The 27,498-nt window shown below is 45.6% G+C and overlaps 1 protein-coding gene across 3 annotated transcripts in view; it reads left to right on the top strand.

Moving 5' to 3' along the window:
* RALB (RAS like proto-oncogene B) overlaps nucleotides 1-27,498 on the top strand; it is a 261,118-nt gene that overhangs the window by 159,125 nt on the left and 74,495 nt on the right. For all 3 annotated transcript variants that reach the window (XM_069616744.1, XM_069616743.1, XM_069616745.1), the window contains one exon: nucleotides 24,230-24,395. In XM_069616744.1, the coding sequence (XP_069472845.1) occupies nucleotides 24,282-24,395 (114 nt within the window). In that variant the 5' untranslated portion in view covers nucleotides 24,230-24,281. The remainder of the gene's footprint in view (nucleotides 1-24,229; nucleotides 24,396-27,498) is intronic.

Raw genomic sequence — 27,498 nt, 5'->3', positions numbered from 1 at the left:
TAAATAGCTGTGGCAACATTACTAAAACTGTGCCGGAGCACATTACAAAAATCCTGACCCTCCTGGCACTCCATTACTGCGTCCTCTTGGGTGCATTAACAGGAGTCTGGTGTTTGCAGGGGTGTCCCTCGCTTACCATTGTGGTAAGCGAGGGACAAGAAATCTTTTTTTAAAACCCACCCTACAGCGTCGGCTTCGACCGACGTAGTGTGAGGAACCGACACTGCAGGGATAACGGGGAGTCGGCGGCGCACACAGAAGTGTGCCGCCGTAGGGGCTAGTGGGGGACGAGTAGGGGAATGCGGGCCGGGGGATGCAGGCAAAGTGATCTATCTGATGCCATAATTGGCGTCGACATTTTCGCCGGCGCAGTGATCATATAGTTGACATTGAGTTTTAGATACAGGAACCTAAACTTTACTTAAAAACACGGTGACAATGCAGTGTATTACAATACTAATACTGTAATTATGCATTATGTAACGACATACATTTTTTAGGAATTGAATTGCAGGACTGTCTTTAAAAAAATAAATAAATAAATAAATAAAAAAGTTACAACATACTTTTATTTGCCAAACCTGAGATATTTGGCTTTCAAAAGTATCATCCTGATTACTTCTAGTTTGTATTGCATGGCAGTCCAACACAGGCCTTTGGTTCTTGAGTGGGGCAGATTACTGTTCCACTCCCTTCTTCCATTACACCCTCTGTTCACTGTAAGTTCAAAGAGGCTAGAGAGCCCTGGGGGCAAGAGGAATAAATGCAGGGTGAGCTGTGCTTTCGTTGCACATGGTAATTTAAAGGGCTAGCTGTGCTACTCAAGTGTCAATTAGCAAAGCTACAGAATTGCATAGCGAATTGCTATGCAACACTGCTTATTTTGTGCCTTGTGAACTATTTGGATTTAGATTGTATCATATGCACTCATATATTTTGAATTGATATTGTGCTCCCTTTATGTTACAAACAATCCTGCATTTAGGACATTAGTTTAGGAACTGAGCCCAAGTGATGATACGAGCAATGACCATTACGCTACAATTCCTTTGGCCCCTTCATGAACAGAAAAGATCCTGACAGATCCTGCTTTTTTTGGGTGATATTAACCTTTCACCTTTTTCAAAATGTCATGGTCTATGTAATATCACTAGAACACATCATTCATATAAAAACATTACATCCAAAGAAAAATTAAAAAGCCTTCAAATACCTAGAAAAACCATTACTCGCATTCTTGTCAATGTATTGGTCCATTCATTTCTCGTCAAATGTGCTTGTCCATTAATATAAATATTTCTGCTAAATAAACGATCAAAGCTATGATTAAAGGTACTTGTTCTCTACATATTAAAATGGTCCACCAATAATCCAAAGTTGCTACTGATAGTTCATCAAATGTACCTATAAATCGTGTTATGTTGATTATAGCCGGGCAGAGCAAAAGCAGATGTCTTAATGTTTCCTTATCACTGCTGCCCATACAAAGCCTACATTTGCCACCTTTTTCTTCATTTCTGGCATCTAATAATTCTCTCTCATTGGGTATAAATTTAAATGAAATCTCAAATATTATGTTCTGTAAAAGCTTTTGGGGAACTTCAGTTGGTACTTTGAAAGGGTGTTGGATTTCCTACACAATGGGACAGTTTAAGTGTACAGCTTGTACACTTGTTTTTAGTCCTGCATCTCTATCCATCTTTCCGCCACAACTTACTTTCACGGATACCGGGTTTATCAACAGGTGCTCCTCCGCAGTGTCTTAAGTTTGTGAACAATTTCAGAGCAGGCCCCCTTCCACTCCTGCACAATTCGGTTGTTGTGTTTCGAGGGGGTCCCTTCACTCGCTTAAAACCTCTTTTGGGGGTTGCTGAAATACATTTATGATAAAGACATACTCTTACGTCCTGTCCCATTTCCTCCATACTGCATGGGCGTCCCTTCCAAGGAGACAGAAACTTTTTCACCAAAAAAACCTTCCCCTTTAAATGAAGAGGCGTGCAGGGGTGCGGCCCTGGGAGCATGCGCTGCCCTGACTACGACCTCGGGCGCCACACCTCAGTCCCCTTTTCCGTGTCGACTGGAACGGGCCGAAATTCACCAGCATTCCTGGGTTTGGCTTTGGCCATGTAATTCCATTCACGGGTACTTCTTCTCTTCTTTCTTTTTTGTCTTTTTATCATTCAGGTTCTCGGGCCTCAGGTGTCATGGTCCTCCCTAGCACATGTTGACTTCTACAGGGTTCAGCAGGTATCCATCCTGCGAGAGGCTCTTCCCGACTAAAGATCCCCCGCCCTCTGCCTACGGTGCCTTGGCCCAGACCACGTCTGGCAAGCTTGTACTGCATGCAACACGCTTTCCTCGACGTCTCTGAAGAACAGACTAGCCAGGTGGAAGGAGCTCTTCCAGAGATCCCCTCCAAACGACCTAAAGGACTTTGTCGATCATCGATCCAGGCCCAAGGTAGGGCTGCACTTTTCCAGTGCACCCAGCAAGGGAGACTCCTTCTCAAGGACTTGTCGCGCAGGAGGGACCGGTCAGGCACCAGCACCAGCCCGCCAGGCCGAGGCGTCAATAGATCCTCCCGGTGACAGTGCTGAGGGACCGGAAGGTTCTTTTACCGGATCTTCACCCAAGGTACCGGCAACAAATTAACACCCTTCATTGGGACCTTTGTGAACAAGTCACTACAAGACTCCCAGGTACCCATAGCCCTAAAAAAAAGCATTAATTAAACCTTTGCTAAAGAAACCCACCTTAGACCCAGAAGTAATGAAGAATTACCGACCGGTGGCTAATTTTAATGTGGCCAACGACATTTTTGGAAAAAGTGGTGTGTACTCGGTTCCAGGCATTCGTGGATAAAGAGAACCTATTGGATGACCTCCATATCAGATTTCCGACCGAACCATGGCACAGTCGGCCCTTTTAGCTGTACATGATGATTTAATGGAGGTCGCCGATAGGGTGGTGGGTATCTACGGTGCTTTTGATGCTGGATCTCTCTGTGGCCGAAACTGTAAATCACCAGATCATGGCAGAACGGATCGGGCAGTTGGGAAAAGTCCCTGGACGGGTTGTGAAATGGTTTGTGTAATTTCTAAAAGACCGAACCCAGAGCGTTATATTGGATGGTTTCACCTCACAAATGGTGGAACTTGATTTGTGGGGTCCCACAAGGTTCCTCTTAGTCCCCTCTCATTTTTAACCTCTACTTTCATCCTGTCTTTAGGATATTTAGGAAATATGGGCTGCGATTTCATTCATATGCGGATGATACACAGCTGTATATTGAGCTACAAAATAGTGAAGAGGTTTTTGAATTAATCAATGTATGAAAGAACTGGATGGATGAATAACAACCATTTACAACTAAATGCAGCAAAAACGGAAATCCTACTGTTCAGTCCAAAGAACAAAAAATCATCGGAAATACGAAGTCCTCCTCCACTGATTCTAGGGAAACAACTGCAATATGCAAAAAAAGTTAAAAAATCTAGGCTTCTGGTGGCAGGACGATTTGAATAGTGAAGCGCAAGTAGAAGCTAAAGTGAAAACAGTTCACTTTGCACTACGAAAAATACTTCCCTATATTCCGATGGAAGACGGGGCAGTTGTGGTGCTGGCAATGACTAACCCCCACCTGGATTACTGCAATAGTTTGCTAGCGGGGATCCCTCAAAAACAAATGGGGAGACTCCAAAGAGCACAGAATGCAGCAGTAAGAGTAATTGGAAATTTGAAGAAAAGAGTCCATGTTTCAGCAATGCTGAGATCGCTCCACTGGTTGGTGGAAGACGAAATCAAATTTAAGATGGTATGCTTAGTTAAAATCGAAGGGCTTGCCCCCGCATATTTGTCTGATAAAATTGTATTATATCAGCCGAAAAGGAGTCTACGCTCAGAGGACAAGCTCTTGCTCTGTACCCCACGAACAAAATGCATCTCAAGAGGAGACGGAAGCTTTGGTGCCTATGGTCCTAAAGTTTGGAACCAACTCCCACGTGAAATTAGAACATTTGAAACTCGACCTTTTTTAGAAAGAGATTGAAAACGTTTCTATTTAAATAAATGTGAAAAGTTAACTGTTAGAATGCCAGCTATGCCATGCTCTTTCCTTATGAAACTTTGTTTTTTCTTCTAGTCATCATCTGCGCCCGAATACGGTTTATTCTGTCTGGTGCGCGTAATAAATAATTCAAAGTCAAACCTGTCTGAGGGGGCCCTATACGCAGTTCTACCGGCAGATCCGCCGAGGGCCGAAATGCCTACGTGCCTCAGACTGAGGAACAGGGGTAGGCCCCATGATCCACACTGGGGCGGGGCCCAGTGAGCCGATCAACATGACGCAGGCATGTGGAAGGCAGCTCGACAAAATGGAAGCTATGCCAGAAAATCCAGACATCCGGCCGACGCCGCTGCAAGGAAGGCAGCAGGTGGAGGATCATGTGTCGAGGTGGGACTGGTGTCAACCAGGTATGTGGCCTACAGCTTACGCACAAGGCAGGTTCCTGCTGCGTCCATCTGGGCAGGGCACGCAAAGGTTCCGGCAGCCCCTTGCTACCACGCGAGTATCACCTACCACCAATCCGGCCTACGGGGACAGGTTCTTTGAACGGTTCCTCAGGCTCATGAAATCTCCTCGGATGGGGGACATCCTCAGGGACGCCATCAGGGACATGCTCCCGCCAATGGCTCTGGCCCCTCAGGCTCTGGTGCAGATGCCTCTGGCCCCTGTTCAGCCTCATGTCCAGGCGGTTCCGCAATAGCCTCCGCCCCTAGTCTCGCTCCGGTCTCCACACTGCAGCCCCTGGCTCCCAACTCACCGCCTCCGGTCCCTGACCTACAGGACCTGCAGGCGGACACAGATGAGGACCCCGACACGCTATCTTCAGCCAAAGCCTTCCACAAACATCTGGCAGGGCTGGCAGAGTACTTGGGCCTTCCTCAGAGGTCGAGCAACCAGCAGAGGGGGGTCCTCGCAAGAGTCCTCACGGTACGTCCTGCGACTAGAACGGGTATGCTGATGCAGAAGGACGTAGTTGCCTTCACCAAGAAGGGTTGGCTCAAGCCCCACTCAGTCCAGCTGGTGAACAAACGCCTGGATGCCAAGTACAGGCAGATGGGAGGAGGCGGGGGGGGGATTACACTCTTGTTATTGGCCCACCCTCCGCCACACTCCTCGGTATTCACTGCAGCATCACCATACTCCAAGCCTCAGTCGTCCTTGGCCGCCTCCTCTGCGGCACTGCTAGGCAAGGAGAAGATCTTAGAGGCATACGGGAAGAAGCTGTATTCCAAAGCGTCCTTGCACCTTTGTCAAGCCAACACGGATGCCATGCTGGCAGCCGTTAACCAGAGTCTCTGGCGGGAAATTGCAGATTTCCTCCTAGAGCATCCGGCGCTAAGCCAATCACGATTCAAGGTGTGATTGGCAGAGGCCAAGATGGTGGGGCAGGACATCCTGGAGTCCGCCGTGGCCCACATTGACACCTCTGGCTGTGCCTTCTGCATTGCCATGGACATGAGAACAGCCTGGCTCCGTGCAACGAAATTCAACCTGGATGTCCAGGATCTCCGCTTAGGTCTTCCGTTCGAAGGGGGCGACCTCTTCCACTCCACAACAGATGAGGAGCTGGATAAAAAGATTATCCGCTCACAAACAGCCGAGCCTTTATCCATCTTGACAAACACCACGCCCAAAACGTACACCCAGTCACAGCAGCGCTCGGACAAGGGGTGTACACACAGAGGGTTCTGCGGCTTCCAAGAGCAGAGATCCAGACAGCCTGACTGATCGCCGACTAAACATCGGTGCAAACAAGAAAAGGGGGGAGAGGGGAGTAAGGGCTTTTTCCAGTCCCCCTCCTCTGCAACAGTCTCAGGGGGAAAGAAGTCATGACACGCCCCTCCGGGTCCACGTGTCTCCAGTGGGGGGGGGCAGGCTTGCTCTGCATGCACATTTTTGGCGCCAGAATTTTGCGGACCCCTGGATCCTCTGGGTAGTCTCCATGGGGTATTGCTTCCCTATCCCAGCCTCTCCTCCGCTCCTATTGCAGCCTCTCCTCCCCTCCACTTCCACAGGTTGGGACAGCAACTCTTTTGTCAGAGATCCGGTCGTTCGTCCAGAGCCAGGCAGTGGAAGAAGTCCCAGCCTCCCAGAGAGGCTTGGGCTTTTACTCCAGGATTTTCGCCATTCAGAAAAAGAAACATGCGGACTTGAGAGTTGTGCTGGACCTTTCCACCCTCAACCTCCCGCTACAAAAATTCAAGATGGTTACACCAGCTTTGATAGCGGAGACATTGTGCAAGGGAGACTGGAGGTGCTCCCTTGATCTGAAGGACGTGTACCTACACGTCCCGATCTGGCAGCCTCATCGTTCTTTTCTACGATTTCAGGATCATGGGCTACCATTTCCAATTCAAGGTGCCTCCTTTCAGCCTCAACTCGGCCCCCAGGGTCTTTAATAGGCTGATGAACACTGTGACAGCCCTCCTCGGGTCGCAGGGCCACCACATCTACAAGTACCTCGACGACTGGCTCGTCGAGGCAACATCTACGGAAGCAGTGTACCATACTTCCCAGGCTCTTATGAACACGCTCCACGAGCTGGGTTTTTCACTCAACTTCAAGAAGTTGCAGTTGCAGCCCTCGCAGAGACTGACCTTCTTGGGTCTCATTTGGGACACGTTCTCCGAGTTTTTCCCTCAGAGGACAAGATCACGGCCCTCAAGAGGGCCTCTACTCTCTTCCTCAGCAGAGAAGTGACCTCGGCCTGGTGGTACCAACACCTACTGGGTCTCATGGCAGCAGTCCCCTGGGCCGTCCCCCACATGAGACTCGGGATGAGGAGGATACAGCTGCACTTTGCAGCCTCTTGGGGGGGAGGGGGGCAACCGGGACAGCCACTTTGTCCATGCCACTTGGACCCGGCAGGAGCAGGAGTACCACATCAATTGGCTGGATCTGAAGGTTATCTGGCTGGCCCTCAGAGCCTTCCATTGAGGGCAAGGTCGTCCGCATTCAGATGGACAACTCGACCAGCATGTTCTACGTCAACAAGTAGTGGGTTACCAGACCCCTCCTCCTCTCCCCCCACAGTGCAGGCTCGCAGTCAGCATGTGGGAATGGGTCCTGGAGAACATCTACCTCACGGCTGTCCACCTTCCGGGGGAATCCAACCTGGAAACAGACAGGCTCGGCAGATTGGGGGGCGGACAACTACGAGTGGCAGTTGAACGGCCTAGTACTGCAGGAAATCTTCTACAAGTGGGGACACCCCCAGGTGGACCTCTTTGCCTCATGGGACAACAGGAATTGGCAATTTTTAACCTCCTGGCGGGGTCGGGCCCCGGCTCCCTGGGTGATACATTACAGATTCTGTAGGACGGAATGACAGCATACGCCTTCCCGCCCACACCACTGATACACAGGGTGATATGCAAGATCAAGGAATCTCGCCACCTTGACATCATTCTAATAGCACCGTGGTGGCCGGCCAGGCCATGGTTCTCAGAGAGGCCGCCCATTCGCCTCCCGACAGTCCCAGAACATCTTCTGGCACAGCAGGGGGGCAGGGTCATCCACCCTGCGCCACAGAAACTAGCCCTCACAGCGTAGTTCCTGAACAGGTAACGCTGGGTCACCTCAGCCTCTCCCAGGCTAATCTAGAGATCATACAGGGCGCCAGGAGCAAGTCTACCAGGGCCTAGTATAAGAGCAAGTTGACCAGGTCCTGCCATTGGGCAGACTCTAATTGTAACCCCCTTGCATGTACCTTGGACGACGTGCTCTCCTTCTCGGTGCACCTCGCCCACTCAGGCATGCAGGTGGACACTTGCCGCACTTACTTGGCGGCCATTGGGGCTTACAGAATCTCAAAGGAGGAAATCTTTTCCTCTGCCAACCCGATTATTAAACATTTGATGGGACTCGCCAGGCTCTACCTGCCCATCAAGAGGCCTCACCCTGTGTGGGACCTCAACATAGTTCTGGGTGCCCTGGTGCACAAACCATTTGAACCAATGGCATCCGCGGACATCAGGCTGGTCACCATTGAGACAGCCTTGCTAGTCGGCTTTGGCTCGCTGGTCGTCTCAGAGCCAATTACTACGTTTCACAGGGACAAAGTAGTCCTGCGGACACACCCAGCATTCTTGCCCAAGGTGCCTTCCGCATTCCATCTGAACGGAGAATAGTGCGTTTTTTGCCAAGCCCAAAGACGAGGCACAGAGTTTTGCACTGCCTTGATGTCAGGCGTGCCCTGAAATTCTACTTGGACAGGACCAAGGGCTTCCACAAGTCAGACGCACTTTTTGTCACCTTCAGTGGATCAAGACGGGGGTTTCGGCCCTCTAAGGCCTCCATAGCCCTTGATGGTCTCAGCCATCAAAGAAGCTTACGAGGGAAAGCATAAGCCACTGCCGGCCAACATGCACGCCCATGGGGTCAGAGCAAAGGCAACAGCCATCGCTTTCCAGCGACACGTCCCCTGGCAAGTGATAAGCAGGGCAGCCACATGGGCCTCCCCTTTGTCTAGATCAGACGCAGCTTTTGGACAGGCGGTTCTTAGAAACCTGTTTGCTTAAGGAGGGTCTCCTCCCCACCCTACATTCAGTTGTAATCACCCATGCAGTATGGAGGAAAGGGGACCGGACGGAAGAGTAATTAGAAGTGTTTGATTATGATTTTTTTTTTTTTCTCTCAAAGATCTTAAATGACTGGGCACAATTTCTCTTTGGTTCTGATTTCTCCAGAAAAGGCATATCCTTGCACTCCCCTACTCTTCCATGTTGATTTTGAGGACGTGGCCAGGTGCTTCTGCTACAGTGTTAAAAATGGAGGGATGGATTCCTTAGTCTGTAGTGGATCTTCAATTTTATTCATCACGGCAAGCTTAAGTGTGCATTATTGCTGCCGTTCTGACAGCTCTTCTCCACAGTCATCGCTAGGCTTTAATGTTCCCGCGTCTAGAAGATGTCTACATTTTTTACTGTTGGCACAGTCTGGTGGTGATCGAGATTATTGTAGATGTCCATTCCATTGGTCGAGTCTCCGGGTCAGCAACCATCGATAGACTGAGGTCTCTCATATCTTCACCCTCAACCGAATAAGTTGATATGTTTAGAAGAAGTTCATTAAGCTCCACCCCCAGGGATCCAAATAGTTTCCTTTTTTCCATGGGTATGCTGCCTCTTCTGTCTTCATAACCTCTTTGAGCATTTCTGATGGCATTTGATTTTCGTTTAGGGGTTTCCCTTGAGCTAATTGGAATATTCAGGAACTTTTGGGAGTCATTAGATTTAAAACCCTTGACTAATAGTTGATTTTTTTATTTTTCTATTTTGCGAGTGTGTATATATCTATATATTTTTTTTTCTTTTCAAAGCTTTTTTCCTTGTTTGCTCCTTAAAAAGTCAGGTATTCATTGATATCCTCTCTAGGTTTATTAAGAGATCTCTGTGCATCAGGCTCGTATGTAGGATGTCTACCCTTGACGACTTCTCCTGATTCAGTTCCAACAGAGACTTATCTTCCACCACCCTTACAGGTCTCTGTTTAACTCGCTTTGTTTACTACCTAGTTGCCTCTCATTTTGAGTAGATGCTGATCAGACCTCAGAGACCTTTCAATTTGCTTCCCCCCTACTTCGGCTGGGTTGCTATCCCCAAAGTGCCTTTGATCGATTGATTCTTCCCTACGTCTGGTTTGTCTTCTTGTATTTTGCTCCTCAATTAATGGCTCCAGGGTGCTTCGAAATAGGTTTGCAGTGTGTTCTGTGTTTTTGTCCAGGATTCACTGGACTGCAGTCACAGAACCTTGCACAAATAACATCTTGTAGTGGAACATCACAATCAGTGTAGTTTGATCGTTCAGTTGGTCATTTATATTCTCATATAGTTTTGTAAATGGGGCCATGGTAATAGTTGGCACCACCAGGGTACTATTAATGCCTGGGGCTTTCTTATCAGCCTCAGATAGTTTTTGTCCTCTTGCAAGTCTAGATGTTCGATCAAAACTACCATGTTTCTCATCGATCCACTGGAAGATTTTTCGTCTACGTTGTGTGCCTGATCTTTGTGGAGGTTCATATAATTTCACTGTATTGGATTGATTAATAAACTGTTTCCTGCCATACCGGTGTTCAAGCAGAAGGCAAATCTGATAGTCACCCTCTACAGTCCCCCTTGCTTGGGTTATGTGTAATGTTTCTAGATTTACACAGTCGTCTTGGACGTAACGTTGCTCTAATGTATTTATACATTCCAAAATTACTGCATCTTCTACTTCTCCTGGAGATTTTTTATTGAGCGGAGGGGTAGCTTCTGTCCCCAAGTTGGCCAGTGAAGACTGCTTTTGGTAATGAAAGATGACTCTCATTAAATCCCAAACTAGGAGGTTGCCAACTCGACAGACCTTTATGATGTTTTAATATTGATTTTCTTTTCTGGAGGCAACCACCCAGAGGCTGAATAGTTGGTTGTATGGTTGAATAAATAACTCCCAAATCTGTCCCATTATCCCTCATTTTAGATTTTGGGGTAAATTCAGAGGTCTTTATTACATTGTTTGCAGCGAGAGAGTTCTGAATCGTTACTGGCACTAAAAAAAAAAGCAGGGGCTCTAGGCGTTTCCTCCCGCTCTTCCTCTCACTGGGGCATTTGTAGTTCTTTAGTTGAGACCAAGTTTGGCGGCTTATTCTTATTTAATGGAGCGTTTATCGTCACTCTTACCGTTTTCACTGTTTGAGCTTCTACTGCTCCACAGGGTTTCAAATTCTCCTTTTTATCTACAGTTGGTGCCTCCAGATGTATCATGGTAAGTTCCTCGACCTTATGCAGGCATTTTTCTTTTCTTTTTCTGCTTGTTCCTCCAAGTATAACTCTGTACTTGCTGTTATTAAAACGTTCATTAGAAACGGGGTCGGGGGATTACAGTTTGTCTCTACACCTTACATACAGTCAATGCCATCCATACAAGCACTGCGGTCAATACAGTAATTTAAATCTGCAGTAACTGTTCCCAAAGTACTGCCTACACTTTCCCTAACCTTGTCGACCAGAGCAGTGTCTTGATGTTCCTTCTGTTCCGAGCTACACAACATGTACTCCTGATCGGGCTCAAGCTCTGGCTTAGTCACGGTCGGCTTTTTCATCTTTTCTCGCTGTCCCGCCTTGCTTAGTCAATCGGTTTCGTTAACATTTTTCAACAGGTTACACTCTCTTGTTCCCGGCGGCACGGGGCTCAGATCTTTTGTTGCAAGGACCCACACAACACAGATGCTTCAAGTTAACGCGTTCCTTTCGCCGAACTGCAGCCAAACTGCAGCCAAACTGCACTCCTACCAGCACTCAAGCTGGCACTTCCTGCCAAAGGGTGTTATTGAACAAAATCTTGATTAAAGGCATAGCGGCCGTTGTAAGTGTTCCACACAGCAGCAGAGTAAAAACACCAGTAGAGTTAAACGGAGCCTCAGACGGACTGCACTTCGGCCAGCTCCTGCTTCACTTTCAGAAGTGTCCCATTGTTTTGACTCTTCTCCAAACATGAGCAGAGCAGTCTCCTTTTAAAATGTGGACACTTCCGCATCGCCGACCCCAAAAACGACCCGCCTGCTCCCTAGAGAACCATCTCTAGATTGTCTTCCATAGTCTCAATTGAAATCCTCAGTTCACAGACCTCCATTTCAACCAAATATGCCTTCCGAATTTGAAACTTGGACCCAAGTGCAGCTCCACCAATGCATCAAAATGGGGATTCTACTATCCCCCAATTTATTTTTGTACCTGTTCCAAAGTGCAGAAATCACATTACATTAATACACCCCCCTCACCTTCATCCTATACATAAACTACAGATTGAATTTCCTGCGCCCCATAGAAGGCTTTTTTGGGATGCCTGATATGGAACCCTACCTGCATGAATAACCATAGGGGTCGTTATCGAGTATAGCATGCTCCCTGAGTCTGTGCATGTGCTAAAACATTGAGGGAGACTGATGCAGGGGGGTAATACAGGCACACTGGTCCATGCAGCAATGTCGATGTCTTTCTGTATAACCTTCGGCTAAACAACCTGCATACAAGATGGCAATGTCTTAGATTAAGGAATTTCTTCAGTCTTTTGATTGGGACATTTGACATCAGTTGCCATTCCTCGTTCGTAATGTGCTACGCCTCACCATACCTGCTGTTTGCAACTATTTTAGGGTGATAACGTCTTGGTAATTGGCTTCAGGCACGGGTAGCAGGGAACGGCCCGATTACTTGGCGAAGATCTTCATTACTCCCATTTTTCTTGTCGAGGCCGTTTTGGGGGTTTTAAACCACTTGGTAATGAAACCGGAAGTATTGACGAGCCAGAGGTGCTTTTACATCCAGCTTGGGGGGAGAAGTTAAATTTGGAAAAGCAACACGTAATTAGGCGGCACCTACCTCCCAGGTGAGAACTCGCTTTATTGTCACTAAGGACTGTGACGAGAAATACGGTCTAGAAGGCAATTTTAAATTGCTTTTCTGCTGACTGCATTTGGCTTCTGAAATAGTTTCAACACAAGTCTGAGCACAGGAGAACATTGCGTGAGTTCAAGGGGCATGAATTGTCACTTTAAGATCTGTTATCTACGTGGCGAGAAGTAGCAAGACGTTGTTTTCACGGTTTAAGAACAGTTTAATTGGACCAATCGGCCGTGCACGCTTCTTCTAGTCACGTGCTCCTCCGTGTCTGGATCTTGTAGTTTATTGCACAGAAAGCTTGCATTGCCTTCGGTTTGCGTATTTTTCTGTTGAAGTGTGTTTTCAAAAACACTCAAGAAAATTAAACTCTTTCCTGCTTGCTGTTTAAGTTTGTATTTATTTATTCCCCACGCCCCTCCGCCCTCCCCATTTAACAAACTGAGCGAAATTGTTTAAACCGCCACGTAAATCTCATTTGGACATAACTTTGACGGTGACTGGCCGATGCATGTCAAATGGATTTTCTTATTAGTTCTTCTGAAATCTTAAGACGTTTTAGATATGTTTTTAAAATGGCTTTCATATTGTTCCCAAACTCCCACTAGTTTACGAACAGTTGTCAGAAGCTACTGATAAGAATCTTTTATGGCAATTTTGGGTTGGAAGTAATGAAATTGCCTCCTTCACTATTAAGAAACTAAATGGTTGCCAGTATTGGCTGTTAGCCAAAGATGGCTGTTTATTTTGCGCAAGATGTTCAGTTTAGCGCGGTAGGGCCGAAGTCGATCATTTTGACTTGCTGCACAAAAACCCAGACTCGTTTAAAAGGTCGCTTTAATGTGACAGGTCAAAGCTTACAAATAACCGCTTACCTGGCTCCCTGGCCTTACAGGCTAACAAACTCTTTAATAATTAACACTTTCCTTTCCCCAACAATTAAATAATTAAATAAATAAATCTACTTCCTCCCTAACCATACCTTGGTCCCTACCGTCTACTTACCAATTCTCAAGGCGTCCCGTTTTTTCCCCGGGGCCATGCCCCTTCAGGTTCAATACCTGTTCCCCCAGGGTAGCCCGTTTCTGCAAACAGCACCACCCCCATCCTCTCCCGTGCCATTCCCCCATTGTGCTTCCCTCTCCCCGCATCTAAAGGGTCCATGCCCCCGGCAACCAAACTACTTCCCAGACCCCTAACAAAACTCCCCTCTACACCAATCTCCTCTTTCCTATGACCTGCAGCCAGTCTGATCTGCCACATCAGCAACAGATAATATACATCACAACTTCAAACTAGAGCCCCAAACCTGTCACACAAAACTGCCGAAACCATACAAACCATGAACAGAAACTCAAAGACCCCAGTAATATTTGAAGAAAGAATAACCCAGAAGAAACCAAATTAAGAGCACCCCCCAGAAAATTAAAACCAGGTTCCTGGAACAACCCAAAAAAGGGGGTGGGCGGGCGGGTCAATCTCAAGTCCCCAACCATCGCCTGCTTCCCAAACCTTCCCTGAACCTTAAATACCCCCTGGGAGTGGCACTCTACATGCAGGCCACCTCGCTGGCCTGTGCAGCGTCAAAATAAACCCGGGAGGAAACGCTTTGCGTTCCCCCCCAGGACTCCCCTTCCAGGCTACAATGTTGCGCTCTTGGCGTGATTTATGTTTCGCTTATTCTCAAACTGAAAAACACAAGTTTCACATGCTAAAGATGACACCCAAGGAATTTATGGTGGAAAATGTGCCAAAGGTGCAGGGCGTTGTGCTGTAACCTATGTCTGGAATACAAAGTAATTTGAAATGCCAGTATTTTGTTCCCGATTTTTGGAAGTTAAGAGAAATGGGTATTTTTTTCCCTGGAGATTAAAAAAAGTGATTCTCAACCACTAGTGTATTGTTGGGCAATAATAAAATACTTTTCCATTTTTAAAAAAGTCAATTTTGTTATAATCCACTTTCTTTGTGCCAAGTAATTGGCATGAATGAAAAGCTGTGGTCCTCTTAATAGTAAATCACCTTTGTGTGCCTCTGGTTTGATCATATTAACACTGTAATGTGCCTTGGAACATGGGGCAGATACTTCATCTGGTTTTCACTGACTGTATTGCGCTTATCTGGAATGATGTATAGGTATTGTAAGGTACTCATTTTTGGCAAGTTTACATATAATTTCAATGTTGTTTCATTCAACTATGCATGACTAAAATTGCTCATGCTCGTGAATGTGATTCTCAGAAAGCGAGCATCTTGGCCACCCGCTGAATACCCACCCACCCACACACCCACCCACCCACCCGCCCGTATGTCTTGAGAGATGGTCTTGTACATTGGCAAATGTAAAAAGAAAAGCAAATCTTGATTTCCAGAGTTTGCAAAAGTGCGTTTAATTATTCGGAATAATAAATTCACCTTTTTTCCAAAATTGATTGGGGGCGTGGAGGGGTGGGGGAAATATCCACACTGGTTCCTTAAATTTGCCATATTAAAGTCATGACTGGTTCAAACTGAAACAAAATGAAAGGGTGATGGCAGGATGGTTTAGAATAAATCATAACCTCTGGCATTGCTCTGGCAACCCTCCAGACCATCGTTCTTCACCTGCAAAGTCATTACAAAAGGGGAAAAACCATATTGAAATCAGGCCTGGTCCCATCCCAAAAGGGATAGTCCAGCCCAAACTGCTTGTCGCATCCCTTCTGCAGGAGACCACAAGCATCCCCAGACATGTTTTGGCCTTGTTGGGCCTCATCTGTGAGGAGTAGCTTGGCTCTCTAGGCTCAGCAGGCACGGGACCCACGTCTAAGCATACCCGTCCCACTCGGGGTGACTGTAGCAAAACAAAAGGGTGAGGGCTGGAGGGTGGGACCAAGCCTGATTTGCATATGGTCTTTCCCCTTTTGTAATGGCTTGGCAGGCGAAGAACAATGGTCTGGAGGGTTGCCCAAAGCAAGGCCAGAGGTTAGAATTAATTCCAAACCTTGCAGCCATTGCGGTTCAAACTGAAGTAATTTTTGTTGGTAAGCTTATTCCGGTGCAAATCTTTATGAACTACATATGCCGCTTTCTAACTTGCTGCTTTGTGGTTGTCCCCATCTTTTATACCGCCTGCCAGTGAGAACTGTCCTTGGCGTGCAAGCTGGATTGTAACGTACTCCATTGTGCAATTGATTGTAAACTTGCTTTGAATCGGAATCATTTTAATTGTGTAAATTATGCATCTGTTAAGGGGGGGACATTTTTCTTTTGTGACATCAGCACATAGACTTCAACATCAGATATAGTCGGATTTGGTTGCTTTTCTTTGTCAAAATGTGGCCCCCCTTACCATCTCCTTCCCTGTGCTCAACCCGGGGAACACTGGCAAAAAAGGAACATGTGTACGTAGGCATGTCTTCTCAAGTGATATGGTTTTGTAGACCACCCTCAGAACCTCAATACAGGACTACTTAGTAGAAGGAACATACCTGCCAAAATTGGACCGTACCGTTTGGTGCCCGTCATTCAGGAAAAATGGGGTCAAACCAGGCCAAGTCTTCTTAGTCGCGTAGCTGGATGTTTGGTGCATTTCCATACTAATTCATTAAATTAATCTTTTATAATGCGCTTACTATGTTGCTTTGCGTTATTTTGCTTCCAAAACAAACGTGTTGCCCCTGAGCTATACTCCCAATTTATTATTCCACAATACGGCTTAAAACAATTTGCTTCATCCCTTGTTAACTGAAGCATACCGAATATGAGCATTACATTAAACTGTAAACATGTTTGTTGTCCCTTTTGTAATGTATTCCCTTGCAAATTGGGCTCCCCCAGTGGTTCGACATAGTCGGGCTATCAAGCAATTCACCTTCACCAAGGTCCTAGCGGGCAGGCAAGTAGTTATTTCCAGTTCAATCTTTATTTAAAGATAACCATCATATCACATCACAACGCTTTCTCTCTACTATACACCATCATTCAACACAGCTATACCCCTGATTAATTCGGCCTAGCTGTTCACATACGAATATGACCCCATGAACACCTCATCACCCTAATAAAACGCAGCTAGCCAAGCACATTCCGGCCTAGGTGCTCACATATGCGTCCTTCAGGCCTAATATTGCCAGAGCCCAGTCTGGCTGTCCACCCACCAGATTGCACACATCCAAATGATATCTTCAGCACTACACCTAACGCTAGGACGCAGCTACCATCCGGCAATTACATCAGCTGCACACATCTGGTGCACCCACACACCCTACAGCACTATCTCTCTCTACTGACTAGAACTACGGTTCCCGGGGCGTTCAACCTACCAGCGCTTTGAGTTCATACCAATGATATATAGAGCTCTATATAAGTGCTTAGTAACATGACGATTCCTGATGAAGCCACAAGTTGTTCTATCCTTGTAGGAGTCTCCTTTGAGGTCATTGGCTGAATTTTCTTAATTCCGGTGTTTTTGTCACAAAGTAGGAGTAGTCCATTTGCAGCAGTACTGAAGGCGGGTGGATGGGCAGCATGAGGGTAAATATGCATCATGTGTGTGAGACCCAAAGTTGATGGCAGCTTTTGTATGATTCTAGTGCGGGTTCTGCCTGTTGTACCCTAGGCCTTACACCATGAATTTCTATGTAAATCTGGTAGTCCAGTGACTAGACATTGTCCTACAAGAGATTGAGATTGGTACAGATGTTGCATGCATTGTCATGGAATCTGCCTGCTTCAGAAAATGAGGGCTACATTTGCACACATAAGATCTGACCACCTAATTCCGGGACAGTCCTGGCAAAACTGGGACGTCTGGTCACCCTATATCAATGCAAATGTGTCATCTCTTGCAAACTCCCCTAACTCTTGGTCTGTCCGCCAGCATCAGTCTATGGGCATTTATCACTGTCATCTTGCAGTGAAAGTGTGTTTTAAAAAAAATCTGATTACATCCTTTTGCTTTTTATATGAATGGATCTTTATAGCTCTGTGTGAGCTGCCCGTTAAGGAAAGTACTTTTATTCTTGCCCACTTGCCTCCGCTCCCCTCCCCTCCTTGGAGTTGGCCTTTATTGCTCGGCCGTAACTACCTCTAGGTGAAATGAGGAAAACTTAAGGATTGTCAGTTTCTTTTTTGGGGGGGGGGGCTCATATTGCTTGTTGAAAGGTTGGCATTTTTGTAACTGCCTGATAGTTCCTTGCCATTGCACCAAGACAATCGGCACAAACCATGGATTCTGTTTCTTCTTACCGATTGCCAGCCCTGTGCATGCTGCTGTGCTTTTTACTTTGGGCTTTTAGGTGGTGCAAGTGCGACATATAAGCCAAAAATATTGCATTAGTGTACAAAGAGAAATGGAATATGAGGAAGAACACACTGCTTGTAGGTGTTCGATTGTTTAACCACCCATTGACTGGCCATGCTAATCCCTACAGCCATTCCCACCTAGGTCTGTCCCATCCTCTCCCAAAACACCTCCTCATGTAACTCTTTGAGCTCTCTTTAATTAAACCTTACCATCAAACTTAGCACTCGCAATGCCTTCCAGTGTTTTTTCAAAGCACTCTTTGAGAGTTAATGACTTCATTGGAGCTGTAAACCTGCTACTGGTGTAATACAATATCTTAACCAGGTCTGCCTTCAGCCACTCGATTTATATGCACCATGCATGTCCTTGACTGAAGTCCTTTTAAAAACCAGTATTGACAAAGCCAACAGTTTTGGCTTGTGTATAAGTGTTAGGCAATGGCCAGTTAATACCACTATGGCAGTGCCTTTCCTATGCCTACTGAAAAGCCCAAACTGTTGGTGTTGCCAATGGTTGTTTAGAGTAGTGATTCTATTCCGAGGGTTTGAAGAGCCACCACCAGCTTTTCCCTCCCAGATAATGATATGCTGTTGTGAAAACCTTTTCTGCACAGCTTGCTCGCTCGGCATCCAGCATCTTAATTAGAGGTTTACCCAGAATATTTATTTATTTATTTTACATTTTTAAAGCGCTCACACAGTCCGCAGGCATTGAGGCGCTGTTACAGGAATTGTTTTTGTTTAGTCGAGTAATTGTTTTTTGTTGTGTGTCTTAGTTGCGTATTTATAACGCGCTTAAACATCCAGAGGTTTCTAAGCGCGGACCCGGGGATCGAACCTGTGTTGCTCCGTGTCGTCTTGCTTCCAAGTCGCGCACGTTGCCGCTGAGCTATCCTCCCTGGATATTGACCCAGACCCTAGCCGTATCCTACTATTCATACTGCCATCCGAAAATACGTCATGTCAAACTCTGCTTTAGGCTAATCTGCAACTGGTATGTATAATGTCAATCTGATCTGGCTAGCAATGTGAATTCCGCAGTCCCAACCTGTATTTTACCTGTATACATCAAATGATTAGTACTAGTATGATTCTATTACCATCGGATATTGTGTGCACTCTTTAGAGCTTTGTTCATTCCCACATGTACTGTGTATAATCGTGTGTATTCACTGCATCGTGTTCCCATTTAGAGCATGGATTACATCCTGCTTTCTTTCAACAGCAAATCATGTTATGCCTTCCACTAGCCACTATGTACCCATTTTGTTTAATACACAATGCAGTATCCTGCACAGGAGGTGCCTTCATCATGCAGGAAAAAGGGCTGCTCAGAATTGGTTGTCACCAGCATTATCCCATCCCTTGCCCCACCCCATTCCTACCCACCACCTCACCATTCCCACCCTTCCAGGAACAGAAAAACAACCATAATCCTACCTCTTGTACTAAACCAGAGCCAATCATTGTTATTCATGTGAATGCTCCCAAATATATTCAGACTAAATTGGACTCCATTGTCAGAATCCCCATTCAGGGTAACATCAGACAGAGCAGACGAAGGTCACGCACCAAACATCTCCATCTATGTACCAATGCACCACCAATCACTCCAAAGCATCATAAACGTAACTTTACGCCTATGGCCCAGTAGCACAGGCCATCCCTCAAAGCTACGGTCAAACAAACCCATAGCACCAATGTACCACAGACACCGATCACAGCCCTTACAACAAAATCGGAACCCCCACTTGATCTTAAAGGCGCCCTCATTAACGCGCAACACTTGGAGCCCATGCCATTGAGATCCATGATCTCATCATTGATCAACAACTAGACCTCCTAGTTATCACAGAAACCTGGCTGCACCAAGCCTCAGGCCCTTCTGTTACCTCTCGCCATACCACCTGGGTTTAACATCCCTAGTACCAATAAGGCGGCGTGGCCATAATTCAACAAATATTCGGGTTGATCACAGAATACTACTCATCCTGATTTAGGTATCCCTCTCCTACTCGCCCCCACATTAAACCTAACACTAGATGTATCATCCTCTGTGACATTAACTTGGGCTATAATGACAAGCAGGACCACAAAGCAAATACCTTCCATGCTGCTCTTAAAGACATGAACTTCACACAACTAGTAAATGCCCGCACTCACAATAAAGGCAGAATATGCGACTGGATTCTCACCCTCAATTCTCAATTATCCATCGACGCCATCATACCTCTTGATTGGACGGATCACCATATAGTCAATTTTATGTTAATCATCAATGACATAGGCCCTCCAATGACTAAAAGAACTGACACCTATGAAACGAGAAATCTCAAGAAACTAACAGCCGACAACCTCTCCCCTATCCTAAGAGAAGCCTTGGCAACAACCACCTTAACGAGTAATAATCCTAATTACCTTGCAGACTCTTACCAGAAATGTCTCGCCTACTATTGACTCAGTAGCACCCATTACAACTAAATCTCGACGCGCTGCCAAACGCACTATCTTTCGGTTCAACGATGAACTAGTAGTACTCAGACGTTTAAAAAGATCCCTCGAGCACATTCATAAAAAAAACAATACAATAGACTCCGCCCTTGCCTTCAGCGAAGCTAACTAAATCTATAAAGCAGCAATCATAACTCCTAAAGCAAATGCATTCAACATGTGTATCAGTAACGCCGCCTTTAACTCTAACGAGCTCTTTACCATCCTCAGAGTTGGAAAATCCAATCCCAGCCATCACACCTACTAACTGGAGCAAAGTGTGGTGCACTACAATCCAGAACACGCTAGCCTTAATCTCACTACTACAAAAGAAAATCACAAAAAGAAAACTCTTAGCTGACAAAAATATGCCCACCACTACCTCTTGACATTGAATGTTAACGGTAGTGAGTTATTCCATTCTACCCCTGTGACCCAAGATGCAGTATTGGATACCATATCCAAGCTTAAAGCATCAAATTGCAAAGGAGACAATTTCCCAGCCCATTTAGTGAAACTAATTCCAACATGGTCCCAGCCAGTATAAAAGAAGCATGGGTGATCCCTCTTCTAAAAAAGCCAACACTGGACCCAACGATCCCTACAAACTACTGACAATAACTATGGTCCCGTTCTTGTTGAAAATAATGTATAAAATAGCCTACACCCAAATCCAATCCCATTTGGAACACAATCAGCTCCTGGATGCTAGATAATCCAGATTTCGGCCCAACCACAGTAACAAAACGGCACTCCTTGACCTGAAAATCCAGATGGATAACACAAGGGACGCAGGCAAACTCTGTATACTTATGCTTCTAGATCTATCTGCCGCATTCGATTTAGTGGATCACAACCAACTCTGTGCTACTCTAACAAACGACTTCAGATTCTCAAGGGAGGCAACCCTCTGGGTGAAATCCTTCCTAGCGGATCGTACTTCATGAAATAAAATGTACGCAATAATACAAAATTGGATGGCTCTCAATAGCCTCTGCCTCAATGATGAAAAAACAGATTCTCACTGTGGGCTCCCCAACTAAAATTAATGTCCTCCATTCTGACTACTCAGCAATTAATATTGATGGTACTTCTATACCAGTATTCAAACCGTTAAAGACTCTAGGTGTCTATCTAGACGCTAACTTAACTATGACAAAACAGGTTAATGCCCTCTCCTCGGCTACCTCCTAAACCTCCTAACTTACTGTCCTAAGTCACCAATACCTTACACCCAAAAACTGTATTACCCTAGCCTTAATATTATCTGAAGTTGGATTACTGCAATGTACTCCTACTAGGTACCTCTAACACCAATCTGGTCAAACTACAATTAATGTAGAACAAAGCACTACAAGCAGCTTTAGCAATTAAAAAGTCAGACCGCATGTCTAACATCAGGAGAGAGACCCATTGGCCACCCATCAAAGCGAGAATCATTTACAAAGCACTGTGTATTACGCATACATGTCTTGCTAAGAAAGCATATATATATATATATATATATATATATATATATATATAGTCAAAGAATCGAACGGAACTCTTATATCAAATAAAAACTCACTCCTTGAGATCCTGTGCTACAAAAGCTCTAGAGCAGGGGGTAGTAGTTTCATCGTCTTGGCCCCTAAACATTGGAACACACTGCCCATAAATATCAAAACCGAAGATTCCTTCCAGTGCTTCAAAAAGTCTCTAAAAACCTGGTTATTTAACCAATTTTATTCAATTTAGATTCAGCCAAACTTAGTCCTCCACCATCCCCACTAGATCGACTCCAATGCATCCAAGACCCTCACCCTTACTTGTAAATAATTTCATATGACCCTTACAATGGTAACTAATGATACCATATTAGGTAATGTTTGTGTAATTGTTTCATTTATGTAACAATAATGCATGCTTGTAATCCTAACTAAGATATCCAACTAAGCTGTGATACCTCAGGGTCTGGGCGTAAAACAAATGTAATAAATAAAATAAATAAATATGAACCTATAAATTATAGCACTTTCCAATAGCATCTTGACAAATCTACTATTCCAAGAAGAAACCTTATTCACGATGGGCCGTTTTGGATTTATTTGATACGCCCATGGCTGGTGAAGTCGATGGGGGGGGGGGGTTTATTAATTTTTCAATATTTTTTTTTAAAAACGTTCACAACCTCTTAATTAAGCATCTGGTATCTGTGAAGGATCACTAGCCTTTTTTTCTCTGAAATTGAATGTTTCCCCTAAATTGTTACGTTTTCTTAATGATTGGGGCTCAGTCATGTTTCTAAAGTTAGGCATTAGAATCCAACATGTATGTGGAAATCTGGACAAGAAGCGTGCGGTGTGTAGTTATGTTGGGTGATATTTATAGAGTAGTACTGAAATATGCCTGTACACCTACTCGCCCAGTTTGGGAGGGAAATGCCCCTCATTTTCTAGAGATCTAGATCATACGAATCTCTGAATATCGTGTTTTTTTCCCCCCCATGTCAAATTACCTTCCCACCGGACTAACGTCCCTTTTTATAATGCGGTGGTACCCTCTCCCCAAACCGCAACACTATCATTGTGCCCTCTATGTGTATTTTTAAAGGCATTTTCGTAATTGATTACACAATGCATTTCGAAATCATTTTTCGAAAGAGAAATTCACTGTCTGATTTTGTGCAAATATATTTCTCAACCCCACCGGCGACCCCTCCCCTCCCCTCCCCGAATTTACCCCCCTCTTGTTCTCAATCTGTCAATTAAACTGTGCAAGCTTTATTTTCCTTTGGACCTCAAATCGAACTCTTGGGTGCCCTATTTGCAATGTATGGTTGAGTGCATCACACCACCAACCTCAAGAAGCCAAGAAATATAGTTGTAATTTCAGATGGTGCCGTTTTAACTGCTTGTCTTCTCGGGTAAATGTGCTTATTTTCATTAGGTTGTCGATCATTACAAATAATGTTATTTTAACCTGCTTTTTTCAGAACACTCTGACCTTCGGCAAACTACGGAAAGTGGGCTGGCTTAGCACGTTGGCAGCGCGGGTAGGAGCAGGCAGTGGCAGTGGCTGGGGCGTGGGAGGCGGGTGGAGGGGTTAGGAACGTGATATAATTGCTCGAACAATTCTTCTATTTTCGTGGCTTCCCGGTGTGCCGGTTCTAAAGAGATATATATTGCTGGTCAGGGCCCACGCTTGCCATTGTGGCCATTTTGTATTGTCCTCTAAATTGAGCTATTTCAGTTCCATCTGGTTTCAGCCGATTGAAAATGTGCAGCTCGGGGGATGTAAAGAGCGCGAACAGCATCCTGACCAGAGGAGGCGCGCGGATTGCAGGCTTTAAATTACCATTTGAAATCCATCTCGTTTCCAGCGCTGGGCGTCCCTGCGCGCGGACAGAACTTTCCAACTGCGACAGCTTAAGTCATGTGGAGTGGCCCACTTTGATCCCCGTGTCAGCCAGCTTGTCATGCACGTTGCACTATTCACGCGGGAGCGGCCCGGTTTCACTCTCTGTCATAGACACTTTTACCATGTGGGGTTTTCATGGCTAAATGAGGTGGGGAGGGGGGCCCATCTGCCAATTTGTATTCCTTTGGTGGAAGTCTTAATTTTATGTGAATCTTGCTTATTTCTCTCCTGTGGTGACGCGAAGCAAGAGGCGCGGGAATGGTTTGGTTCCTGCCTCATTGCTTCCTTTTGCTGGCGTGCTGATGGCGCACAAAAGCTGTCATTCAAACGTGAATAGAAGATTTTCACATACATAAATCCACATTCTGCGGGGAAATCCATTCGGACCCAGCAGGCATGTTTTATGTGACTTTTCCGATTGCGATAGCGGCTATCCGCAATTCTGTTCAGCGGCTTACAACCACGCTTCATGTGAGCTCTTCTTTGTGGCGCGCCTTTATACGGGCCCGGCCTTTATCCTTTGGGTGTGAGGGCACACATGAGTTTGTTTAGGATGAAAAAACAAATCCTGAATTTTGTTTATTTTGTTTTCCTCTCCTAGCCGCTCTGAAGAGGTACCTGTCGGCACTCCGCAGCCCTAGACGACTGGAACAATGGCGGCCAATAAGAGTAAGAACCAGAGCTCTTTGGTGTTGCACAAAGTGATCATGGTCGGCAGTGGTGGTGTGGGCAAGTCGGCCCTTACGCTGCAGTTCATGTATGACGAGGTAAAGTAATGTTCTTGAAGCACTGTTCATTAGTGACTGGCATAAACTTCTGGCTGTTTCTCACTAAGGGGGTTCCTAGTGACAGCTGATCTACAATGAGTGAAGCAGAGGTTGTTAGTGATGGCACTTCTCGGAACACAGAGGTGAAATACACACGGTAGATGAAAGTTACTTTCTGTAATGTTGTGTATTGGCCCCTGTCCCTGGTCCACCCTCATGTGCTGTTTCCATGCACCATTATTGCATGGATAGAGATGGGAGGCTTGCACACACTATATACACAAAACAAATGTTCCCTCTCAACCCAAAAATGGAAAAAATACAAGACAGTGAAAATGCCATATCCCCTTCAACAGCAGCACAGCAATGGCTATTCTCCCGCCATAACATCACAGTAGGTTGATGCAGCATTTAGAAAGGGAAATGACTTCGAACGGCATTGAGCCATACAGAACGAAATGATACTCGTACTCAGCCACGTTTTTTGGGGGGGGGGGTTCTTGTGCATTTTAGGGTTAATGCACTTGGATTTGCTGTTATTTAAGGAGTGTGTTGAGACAGCTATAAGCAGTGCTGGAAATGGAAAAGATTTATTGGGGGCACCGTCGCTTCTTAGGAGTGCCAGTGCTTTTGGAAGGAGGGGCGGGGGCCAATGGGCATGGCCCCCAGCCAGGTTGCGCAACATAGTATCTCTATATAGAACCCCATCCTGATGATTTGCGTAAAAGCAAAGCGAATTATGGGAAAAACATAATCTCCTCAATTTAAAAAAATGTCTTATACTGATTCAGTAAGAACACCTTTAAAGCAAATAATGGACTCTTCTGTTTTGATTGGGAACTAATAAAAATGTCTTTAAATTGTAGGACATATTTAACAGTTTGAACAGCTGCAAAACTGTATGTGAGGCTTCAGCAGTTTATGTATGCAGCCCCCAGTACGAAATGTTCTGAATGCTCGGTGAAGAATGGGTTGTGCAGCGGGAACAACCTTAACTACAACGAGCAGACTGCTTTCAGAAGACTACGCAATGCTTTGTACGGAGTCTTCCGAAAGGGGTCTGCTCTATGAGACACAGGATTTTGCAAGAGTCTTGTCTGGGAGCCCCTGGGTCTACGGCAAGACATTTTTTGCCAGTTGCCGCTCAGTCTTGTTACGGCCCATTCCCTGCGCTAGCTATTTATTTTGACATTTATAGAGTGCACCTAACCCGGAGGCAACTGAGGGCTAGGTTGCATATGGGTGGTGGTTAAACAGTTACATGTGAAGGTAGTTTACATCAGATGCAGTAGGTTACATAGTATTTGCGGTTGGTTACAGGTGCAGGTAATTTGCTGGTACAAAGTTAAGACAATAGCTGGATGCGAAGGAGAGTGTACGATTGCCATTATTCTAAATATCTTGGGGGTGGGATGGGATTGAGTTTTTGATGCCTTTGTGAAAGGACCAGAGGGAAGGATCTGATCTTGGCACTAAGGGTAGGGCATTCCATTCTTTGGCTGCAATCACAGGGAATCTGCTACCTCCGTAGGAGCGGGTACGTCATTTGTATTGGACCTTGGAGATTTGTTTGGCTAGGTAGATCGGGTGCTGTTTGTTAGGCATTTGTGGGTCAGAGATGATCTTTTGAATGATGTGCGTTCCCAGTCGATATTTCGTCTAGATTATTTGTGACCTTTTTTAGGAATGTTGAGTGCAGCGCTTACAGCATTGTTCTGGATGATTTGTAAATTGGATCCTGCAAAGAGGGAGTTACATTAGTCAATCCTAGACAGTATGAGGGCTCAGGGAAGCATGATACAGTTGTCAGCAGACAGAAATGGCCTGCAGGCATTGATCAGTTTAGTGGTGTACGCTGTGGCTGATACAGTTGTGTTTACCTGCCTCGTTGGGGAGAACAAAGAGTCTAAGTTTACTCCTAAGGTTTTTATCTCTTTGGTTACAGTGATGATGTTTCCATCGATGGTAAAGGATTTATTAGAGTCAGATAGGTTGTTTAGCCGAGATTGTGTGCCAATGAGTAGTAGTTCAGTTTTCTCGTCATTTAAGTAAAAGCTCATGTTGCGCCATCCAGGCCTGAATGGTTTGGTATATTTTGCTCACTATGTTTGAGTCGGTGGCATAATTGTTAGTGATGGGTAGGAGTATTTGGGTGTCCTCTGCATAGTTGGTGTATGTGCCACCCAATTGGTCTAGGAGGTCGAAGAGTGGCTTGATGAAGATATTGTAGTCTGTTGGTGAGGCACAAGAGCCTTGAGGTGCTCAAAAGGTAATGGGCTGGCTGGAGGGTGCAGGGGGGGAGGCGCCACGGTGGTTGAGAACACTCTCATTGTGCGTTTAGACAAGAAATATTCTATCAATTTTATGGCTTTGGCCGAGAAGTGGGCAGCTAAGGCGAGGTGTTGGCATAGTATATTGTGATTTACCAAGCAAAGGCCGCTGAGAGGTCGAGTAGGAGGAGGATGGCCAGGTTACCCTGGTCTTTAATCTCATCCTTTCGGCTTTTAAGGCCCAGAAGGGCGGTTTCCGTTCTGTGACTAGAGCAGAAACCCGTCTGGCAAAGGCTGAGGAGACAGTGAGTTTTCAAGTATACTTGCATTTGCAGATGGGCCACTCTATCACATATTTTGAGGAGCAAGGGTACTGTTGTGATAGGCTGTAGTTGGTGGGGACATTGGCGTCCAGTGTAGGCTTTTTGAGGTGTGGGAGCACCCATGCTTCTTTAAGTTTTTCTGGTACATTGCCAGAGGATGAGGAGCAGTTATTAATCCGCGCCGTGATTAATGGGACAAGCTCTTTGGCACAGTCTTTTGAGAGGCAGGGCAAATGTCTCCTTGACATCTGGAGGGTTTCAGACATTTGATTTTGGTAGTTTCAATGGTTGTTACAGGAGTGAATTCAAACCCAGGCGTGGAGCTAGTAGGTACAGGGCTATAAACTGAATCTGATGGAAACATTTCAGGATAGACATACCTTCAACTACATGTGGAGCATTCTGCTTGGTTGCTGTAAATGGGAAAGGTCAGATTTGGGTTGTTGGTCAGGCGACTTGTAGATTAGTGTGAGCAGCCATACAGATAAGGGGTGCATCGAACATTTTTAC

The sequence above is a fragment of the Ambystoma mexicanum genome, chromosome 9 (assembly GCF_040938575.1).
Source record: "Ambystoma mexicanum isolate Mex_15411 chromosome 9, UKY_AmexF1_1, whole genome shotgun sequence".
Taxonomy (NCBI): Eukaryota; Metazoa; Chordata; class Amphibia; order Caudata; family Ambystomatidae; genus Ambystoma; species Ambystoma mexicanum.
The sequence above is the reverse complement of the archived record's forward strand: the minus strand, read 5'-3'. Positions and strand labels throughout refer to the sequence as shown.